General features: G+C 51.3%; 1 protein-coding gene across 1 annotated transcript; it reads left to right on the forward strand.

Annotated features, from left to right (window-relative positions):
- The first annotated feature begins 1,238 nt into the window (after positions 1-1,238).
- LOC125512167 (protein MONOCULM 1) lies at positions 1,239-6,542 on the forward strand. The gene is made up of 2 exons (XM_048677250.2): positions 1,239-3,112; positions 6,110-6,542. Exon 1 carries the CDS (start codon positions 1,525-1,527, stop codon positions 2,701-2,703), a length of 1,179 nt encoding a protein of 392 aa, XP_048533207.1. The 5' UTR covers positions 1,239-1,524; the 3' UTR covers positions 2,704-3,112; positions 6,110-6,542.
- Positions 6,543-9,705: the final 3,163 nt, after the last annotated feature.

Consider the following 9,705-nt stretch of genomic DNA (forward strand, 5'->3'; position numbering starts at 1 on the left):
CAAACGCATTTAATGCGCTGCCTATGTGTCATCTTGTTTTATCGGGGACGGCAAAGAAGCTCGTCCCGTCCGTCGCCGCCTCGCCTTGCTTCGACGCGCGTCCAAGGTGACGAGGCATGCAGCGCCACGCTGACTGGCTGGCTGCTGAGCTGGTGCGGTGGCAGGGTCTTCATGAAGATCTACATGCCACCACGCAGGTGCTTGGCTGGTTGGCCTAGAGGCCGCATGCTGCCACGTAGGTGCGTGCCTAGTTGGTAGGCTGGTTGCCACGTTGGAACGGGCGCGGGGCAGCGAAGATTTGGCAAGAGCGGGCCTGGCCAAGGCCCCGGAGACGCCCCTGGTAAAGGCCTTGCCGGGATCTCGTGGGCGTCCCCGGCAAAGGTCTTGCCGGGAGGCTTGCAGGCATCCCCGGCAAGGATCTTGCCAGGGGGTCTTCGTCTTCTGGTGCCCATCTAGGCTTGCAGGCCTTTGGTTTTCATCAAGATCTGCATGCCACCATGCAGGCGCTTCCGAGCCTTGGTCTTGACGTTGTCGATGACGTCATAACTCTCAGGCTCAAGGATGGCAGTCTTGCTGGTGTTGGGCAAGTTGCCCCGGCAAGGCTCTTGCCGGGGAAAGCCCATCTTGTCCCTTCGCTCTTCATGCTTCTGGCTTGGGTGTTGTCTTGGCAGTCTTTTATCTTTGCTTCCTCTGCCCTGCCAAGCCCGGCCGCAGGTGTAGCTACGACTGTCCGTGCACAAGTAAAGAGATACAGAAGGGCTCCTACTTTTGTACACTTACAGTGTGGCAAACACTAGGGAGTGTTTCGGATTATCGAAAAGTTTGATCCTAGAATCGCATTCATGGAAGTTGTGGCAAAACAATCCGTGCTTCAAAAATGCTACTTTCAAATCCATTTTGGAGCTTTGTTGTTTTTTCGACTTTCAAAAATGTGATTTTATGATGAAATTTTGTAAGCATTTCAAACATTTTTAATGTTTGCCACCAAATAAATTCAATTTTTTTAAAGAAATTACTGTTCATATCGTGAACATTGGAACTCCGAGCTTACTTTCATGATCTAACAAGGTAAGCTTTCTGCTAGCCTAGCCTTATTTGTTTAATCCACAAATCATAAAAATTAGATCCAATTGTATACTATATAATAATATTTCAAAAGATACATAAGAACATCTTGACCATCCCCCCGCGAAAGTCCACGGGATAAAAGACAACAAATGCAAAGTTGCACACCCTGCTACCTTTTCTCTCGTCTCTCTCTCCTGTCCCCTCCTAGAGAGAGAGGAAATCTCTCTCTCTCTCTCTCTCTCTCTCTAGAGTACTACCTGTTGCATAGTCTACTGGTGGAAGGGAACACCTGTAGTGTGTGCGCGTGTTGCAGATGATCGATCATGTCCCTCTGTCACGGAAGCCGCTGGGGCAGCAGCAAGCTCAGAAGATGCCGCGGCCACCTCCGCCTCCGCGCTGCTATTAAGCCGCCCGAGCCATGCGCTGCGCCCACCACCTGCTACTGCTGCTGACGCCATGCTCGACCCGCCCGAGCCCGACGATGACGCCGCCCGACCGCCGCGCGCACCGGTCGCCGCCGCCTCGCCGAGAGGCCTCGTCCTCGCGTGCGCCGACCTGCTGCACCGCGGGGACCTCGACGGGGCGCGGCGCGCCGCGGGCGCCGTGCTCTCCGGTGCCGACCCCCGGGGAGACGCGGCCGACCGCCTCGCGCACCACTTCGCGCGCGCGCTCGCTCTACGGGCCGACGAGGGACGAAGTAGCGTTGGCCCGCTGGGCATGGGCGTGGCGCCTGCATCGTCCGCGGCGCACCTGGCGTACAACAAGATCGCGCCGTTCCTGCGCTTCGCGCACCTGACTGCCAACCAGGCGATCCTGGAGGCCGCTGCCGGCGCGCGGCGCGTGCACATCGTGGACCTCGACGCCGCACACGGCGTGCAGTGGCCGCCGCTCCTTCAGGCCATCTGCGACCGCGCTGACGCCGCCGTCGGCCCGCCCGAGGTCAGGATCACCGGCGCCGGCCCCGACCTCGATGTGCTCCTTCGCACCGGCGACCGCCTCCGCGCCTTCGCCAGCTCCCTCAACCTCCCATTCCGCTTCCACCCGCTGCTCCTCCCCTGCACGGCTCAGCTTGCCGCCGACCCGGCCGCCTGCCTTGAGCTGCACCCGGACGAGACTCTGGCCGTCAACTGCGTGCTATTCCTCCACAGGCTCTCCGGCGACGGTGAGCTCACCGCATTCTTGAGGTGGGTCCGTTCGATGAACCCCGCCGTGGTGACCATCGCCGAGAGGGAAGGCGAAGCCGGCCGAGGAGAGGACGACGACGACTTACCGCGGCGGGTGGCCGCGGCGATGGACTTCTACTCGGCGGTGTTCGACGCGCTGGAGGCCACGGTGCCGCCGGGCAGCGCGGAACGGTTGGCGGTGGAGCAGGAGATCCTCGGCACGGAGATCGACGCGGTGGTGGCTGGCCCCGGCAGCGGCGGTGGGCGGCCCCGCAGCTTCGAAGCGTGGACGGCCGCCGCGCGCGCTGCGGGGCTCTCGCCGTGGCCGGCCAGCACGTTCGCGGTGTCGCAGGCGCGGCTGTTGCTGCGGCTACACTACCCGTCGGAGGGGTATGCGGCGGAGGAGGCCCTCGGCGCGTGCTTCCTCGGCTGGCAGACGCGGACGCTCATGTCGGTCTCTTCGTGGCACTAGCAATGCAAGTGATCTATCCATGCTGCTCGACCTCTCGCGTCCTCCATTGATGGATTCTTGCTCCCAAGCTGGCTACTGCATCGCATTGCCGCAATGAAGTATATGGAACCTGATCGAGCAAGCCGGAGGCCGGCAGCAAGAAGATCGGTGCTTGATCTTGCGGCTGCTCAAATGGCTTCGGTGAGGTTTCGGAGGGACTGGAGAATGGGGATGTGCATGCATGCAAGGACCAGGGCTACTATACTTGCCATTCTTGTTGGAGGGACAAGAGAAGGGGAGGTCGACGAAGGCGAAGACGAATTGAAGAAGAGGAGGTTGTGCATGATCGGTGGACGCGTTGCATGGGAACTGGAGAGGGCGCCAATCGCCATTGGGAGATCTCGGAGAGGATCTTTTGGCACTCGACCTGGTAAACCTTCTACCACCACTAACTAATACTTTCAGTTATTTCTTCTTCGCTTTACATCTTCATCTATCTTTATTTGCTTCCACTTTATTGTTTGTTCAACTTCCCCTCTCCAATCTATATTGGTGGAGTTGCTATAGATTGCTAATTACTACTTCAAATATATTCTAGAGTGGATCGTGTTTCCGAATTTGTACCGTCTCCACTGAACAAATTTGACCACTATTTTTGTATGAATATTGAAGCAGATCATTTTTAAAATATCATGAAATTACTTTTCATGAAAAATCCAATGGTACATCTTTTTATCTAAAAAGTCTGTTTTTTCTTATTAGTTAATTTGTGATTGAAGATATATAAACTTGTCTCCACACTTTCTAGGACGCGATGTACTTTTAATTTTAAATGGATGTATTATTACAATTTTGATCCATATCTGGATTAATTCTCACTTTTGTGATGCTACTAACTAAAGAGATATGCATGCATGGCCTTCTCTTTACAAAAAATAGGTATAGCTACACACAAAATTGATCTGTTCAACATCAAGCTATGGAGGATCTTGTGGATTGAGTTCATTTTAAAAATTTATCCCTGCATTTCACTTGCTCCCCTTGGTGTTTTTTCGTTATAACTAATCATGCTTTGGCAGCCACGAACCATAAACTAATCATGCTTGGGCAGCCTTCCCTTTTTAGTGTACTTATTAGAGGTAATGATCAGACTCTTGTGTGCTGTGAAAGGCCGGTACATTAGTTACCCATTAATTAATTACTGTATAGTATTATAGATGAAGGTACCACTATGTATAGCTGGCTAGTATTTCTCTAATATGCACACTGCTCCGGTAAAGCTAAAGAATGAAATAAAATATCGAGTTTTTTCTGATACAGAACCGGAGTAGAGGTTGCCATTCTGTTGAACGAAAACCTAAAGGTGGAAGCTAAAATGTGTTTTTTCTGATATAAAACTGTCATTCTGTTCAACGAAAACTTAATGTGGTTTACTGATCAATACTGATAGTTTACAGTTACATGGAGAATTTTGTGAAATTTTCTTGAAAAAAGAAGAAAATCTAGTACGGATCTCCTACCTTCTGCCCAAGGAGAAGGGGTTTGTAGACCTAGTTCAAGAGATATGCTGGTAAGCTGTCCCACAGAAAGCATATGGAAAATGGCATCATGCATGATCCCCATGCATCAACGCATGCCGTTCCTAGTTCCTGGACCCCTGTCCCCTCAAAACAAAATCATGGGATTTCACAACACCGGCACCCCTTTTGGATGGCAAAAACAGATCCTTAAACCTCTCCTGTTGAGTTGCCTCCTGGATATGTGAACATGGATCATTTTTCTTTGGGACATATGGACCCATATGTCTACCCCCCTCGCTCTCTAGCCTGATTGCATTGGGATCTTAGCATGCATGCCTTCTTAATTGGTTCCTTAAAAAGAGCCATGCCATGTACTCATGCTGCTCATCCCTTGCTCCGTTGGCGAATTGTCTCATTTCTCTGGCATCACGGCCAGTTGAGTGAAGAGGAAGGGCCAAAAAGGTGTAGTTCTCCCTAAACTATAACTAGTCACACTAAAGAACTTTCTGAATAGAAAGAGAGTTATAGTTTAGTAGATCATGCTAATTAATTTGAGGTATAGTCGTATAGAGCATATGATGGGAAATCGAAAACACATACTAAAGTATTGTAGTTGTCCTAGATTAAATTTCAGTGTGTTAAACTTATCCTTAATTAACCATGATTTCTTTCATATCTTTGACTCTCCTCTAATATTTGCGAGTAATCCTTACTAGCAAATCTAATGTTGTTTTCTTTTGCGGGGAAAGCATATCTAATGTTTGACCATCTTTTTTTTTTGCGTGTGGTTATAACAGTAATTGTAGAATATTTTCTAACCTGGAGTAATCCTTACTAGCAAATCTAGTAATTGGGAATATGTTCAGTTTATATTTTTTATACTTTCACAAATCTATGTTCTCAATATTCAGTCATCACTTTAGTATTTGAATTTGTAGCATGACTCATGATGATAAGTCATCACCATCCCTTCAGAGACGAGTTATCAGTATCGTATCTCTCAATCATGAGTCAAATTTTATATTGACACCCAAAATATAAAGGGGAGAACATCAGAACAGAATCAGTGTTGATTGCGGTCTTTCGTCGGGATCACTTTTAGTACATCAGCAGCCTAGCTTTTTAACCTAACCATAACTGAATACTACCTGAATGCCATCTTGTTCCTTTATATTTGTTCATTTTGTCCAAATATGTCAGTCTAATGCATTACCTAATGCTTCAGCCCGGTGCACTAGACATCATTTCATCCCGTGCATTCATCTTGTTGCATAACGGCCGTATGCATCGCCCAGATGCAGAGGCCGGGGGTCGTCCTCCTTTTCTAAAAAATTCATCTTGTTGCATCAGTAAACATCACCTATATGTTTATCTTCTTCTGTATGTACATATATTCCACTCATTCAGTGACTATTAGTTAGGTATGTGACATAGAAATGGTAATAGTGGACACTTCTCAAAAGAATCATGATGTTTGGATTTAGCAGACATTTCATAAATGTGTCTGACTATCCTTTCACTGCTCACATTCATTGATTTTCTCCTAAATAATTTGTTTGAATCATTGAAATTTCACTGGAACCTCATGGAAATTAACCGTTTTCTACTGAAGTTCCAGCATTCCAAATGGATCATTGTTTGTTTATTCATATTACTTGTTAATGCCTAGTAGATATACCCCCTCTACAATGTGCATTTTCGACCGTTATATATCGTATGAATATGTTAATATTGAACTCTATATTCATGATGTTATGAAAATTATTTTTTCATGAGACTTATCACTTGACAAATATCCAAACAGTTAATTGCATATTGATAGGTGCCAATGTTAAAGAAGTTTTCAGTTAAGCTTGACGGTATACGTGCGCTTCTAAAGGATGAATTGCTACAAATTAATTTTGCAGGCAGAAGTGCAGAATTTTGTTGGGTTCCCGAGCCATTCTTACTGGCAAGAGAAGAGAACCATGCATGCATGATCAGTTCATACCTGGTTAATATTGAAGCCCAAAGTTAACAAGGCTCCATCGACCGTTTGTGCATACGCTGGCCAAGCTAGGCACTGATGTTGTCAACACCTTCGTAATTAAGAGGAGCCAATTCTTAATTTGGTTCTTCTTGGTACTATGGGATTGAATCATAGATTGCATCGATTAGGGAATTGGTTCAATAGCTCATGGTTTTGGTCTGGGCTGTATATTTTTATAGTAGCATGTCAGACAATAGTCAGTTGCTAAGACTGCAACAGATTACAAGATGCCAACTTGTACAACAAGATTGTTAGCGTAATTCGGTAGGATTATAACAGTCTAACTAACTCTAACTAGTTTTACAGCCCCCCTTCACTTACAGCTTTACATAAACTAAGTTGAGATTGAACCTTTCTTTTTTCCGGAAAAGTTGAGATTGAACCTTAATCTGTTAAGACACATCAACCGGCAATGCCTTGATGAATATATCTGCCAACTGGTCCTTGGATGGAGTGAATTGTATTTCCAACGCCTTCTTAGCAACACACTCATTTAAAAAATGGAAATCAACCTGCTTAGTCCTTGCATGGAATACCGGATTAGCCGACAAGTACATAGTTATTGACATTATCCATAAAGTTGGAGCTATTTCTTAGGGAAAAAGATGACTTTCATTCAATAATAACATAGTTCTGAGTACAATCTTCATAAATTAGCCACAGATTGGGGAGGGAAATCAGTATCCCATAGCATCTCCACCTTCATAATCCAAAGTGCTGGGGATAGTATCCCGTAGCATGTCCACCGTGATAACCAAAAGTGTAGGGAATCGCAATAGAGAAAGTATTTTTTAACCCTAATTTATATTTGACACTATGAGAGCCAAAGAATATTTTTAGGATTTAGCAGCTGAGCTGTCTGTTTAGCCACACCAAAAACAACACTTGCTCGAGAAAATTTATTAGTTGGCAGTGCGATGAAGTGATTGTTGTATGATTTGCAAAAAAGTAAACAAAAACAGCAATATTCATCCGTTGCCAAGTACAAAGTGTCTTAAAGAGAGCAACAATTATGAAAATGTAGGCATGACATGGATAAAAGGGATGCTACATGGATGGAATTAATCATATAATAGTATAAACCACATGGAACAATTTTCCTAGCTCATATTCTTTCATCATATAGGCATGTATGTTGAATATAGTTGTACGTGTCTGCAATAAAAACTTGCACAATATATTTTGTCTTACCCTCCCGTGTCAGCGGCATCACAATTGGAATTAAGAGTAATTAAGATGCTCCCTTTACAAAGCAGCCGAAACAAAGCATTAACACTTGATAAATACGTGTAATGCTAAAAATAATAGCCATTCACATTGATATTGATATCCCGACCATGTCAGCTCGGGGTCTCCCGTACAAAACTACAACAGGTGCATACAACTTGCATGTATGATCCAAACAAAACTACAACAGGTGCATACAACTTGCATGTATGATCCAAACACATATATATTCATGAAAACAAATATAGTTATGATCTGAAATTGTATCACTCGGACCCTGATGACAAGCATTACACATAGCAAAGTTATAGCAACAATAATCTTAGCACTATAATGACACTAGGCTGGAACATTATTAGAGAGACCTCGGTCGGGGTCTGAACGGCGGAACTGAGCACGGAGATGGCGACGCGCTCCTGCGACCCCGATGGTGCCGCGCCGCGCGGCTCCGATGGTGTCGCGCCGCCCGTGACCTTGGCTCTGACGCTCGCGCCTCTGGCCGGCCTCGCCCGGGCCGCCGGCACTGCTGCGCTGCCCCCCCGTCGACCCTGCGCCTCTGGTCGGGTCCGCACGCCCCCTGCTCCCCCAGGCCGTCGCTGCCCCCGCCGAGGTGGTGGTGCCGCTTCGCTGGGCCGATGTGGCGGAGGATGATGACGCCGTTGCCGGCCGCCCCATCGTCCGACGAGATCCGCCGGCTCGCCGAGCAGCGCCTCGGGCCGGGGATGGTGGCCTCGCCGCGGCATGGCTGTCCATCTCCCCCTTCGGCTCGCCGCAACCCCCCCCCCCCCCCCCCCCGCGCGCGCTCCCCCTCCTGCCGACCCGGCGAAAAAGGGACGCCCTTGGGTCCAGGACCGCTCGTCGCCGCCGCGCTCCAGCGTGGGGCGTCGCGGGGCGGTCCGACCTGGGCGGTGCCCAGCGCTCTTGGCGCCCCGCCGCGGCTGCCGTCCGACCCACCGTTCCCGCGCCGCCGGCTGCCTCGTCGGTGATCACCCGTAGGTCCCCACTCCGCCCGTTCATCGCGGCTTTCGACTCCTCGTCGCTCCGGCTCTCCCCCAGCCTGTCCCCGCGACGTCCTTGGCTCTCCGTCGCCCCTTCGCTGACGCCGGCGCCGGCCGCGGCGGCAGCCACTGCACCGGGGGAAACCCTAGGCGCTGTCGTTCCGCATCGCCGGCTGGGCGGCGTCGCTGTGGGCCTGGCGCTGGGCCATCGTCGGGTGCGGCTTCGCCTACGGGCCAGCCCACTTTGGCTCGCGCCTGGGCCGGCTCGGCCTGCCCGGCCATCAGGCCTATTTGGCAGCAGGCTGGCTTCCCACGGCATCCCAGCGCGTCCCCTCCCGCCCCTGCCCTAACCCTAACCCTCGCCCCATCCCCTTCCGCCGTCGGCGCCGTTCGCCACCCGTCCCCGCCATCTCCGCCGGCCGGCATGCCCCGGGACTGGAACGACACGGCCCCGCACCCCAAACGTCGCGCTGACGAGCGTAGGCCCGACGACTCCCGCACGGACGACCGGCGCGACCCCGCCCGTCCCTCCCCTGACGCTCTCCAGCACGAGGCCGACCTCCGCCGGCAACTCTCCGACCGCGGAGATCGTCGGTCCCCTCCCCGCGATGCTCGCTGATCCCCCTCCCGTCGTTCGCCCGGCTGGTCGGACCACCGTGGCTGGTCCCGGTCGCCGCCTCCTGCCTCTGATTGGCACGACCAACGCCATCGCTCGCCCTCCCCGGTGCGCAGGCGGGAGCCCAGCCGGTCCCCTGCGCGCGGTGGTTGCCCTCGGTCCCCTGACCGCGTCCAAAGCCACGGCACCGCAAGGCCCTCCGCCCCCCTCTGGCCAGTCTCGCTGCTACCAGCCCCCGCGCGGGGAACCGAGCTTCCCTCCCGCTGGCAATGGCGCCGGCCGGGGCCGGCCAGGCGGCAAGCGTAAGAAGAAGCGGGGCTTGGGGTGCCCCAATGTGGCGACCCCGGCCATTGGCTCTACTCGGGACCCGGCGGCATCTACCACGACCGCGCTTCTCCCCGGTGACTGCATCTCCGACCTCCTAAAGTGCTTCAACTGCGGCCTCTCCGGCCACTCCCAGGTGGCATGTACGCGACCCCAGGGCTGCTACCTCTGCTCGGATCCTGACCACCCGGCGATCCTCTGCCCCGATCGCCCGGTGGCGGAGGAGTTGGTGATGTACGAACACGGGATTGAGGGCCTCGGCTTCTTCCACGTCGAGGTGCCTGACATCCCCTCCCCCTCACCATCGCT

The sequence above is a fragment of the Triticum urartu genome, chromosome 6A (genome assembly GCF_056163025.1).
Source record: "Triticum urartu cultivar PI428250 chromosome 6A, HENAU_Tu73, whole genome shotgun sequence".
Taxonomy (NCBI): domain Eukaryota; kingdom Viridiplantae; phylum Streptophyta; class Magnoliopsida; order Poales; family Poaceae; genus Triticum; species Triticum urartu.

Coding starts and splice junctions, on each gene's coding strand:
- LOC125512167 (XM_048677250.2), top strand. CDS start 1,525: ATGCTCGACCCGCCCGAGCCCGACGATGACGCCGCCCGACCGCCGCGC.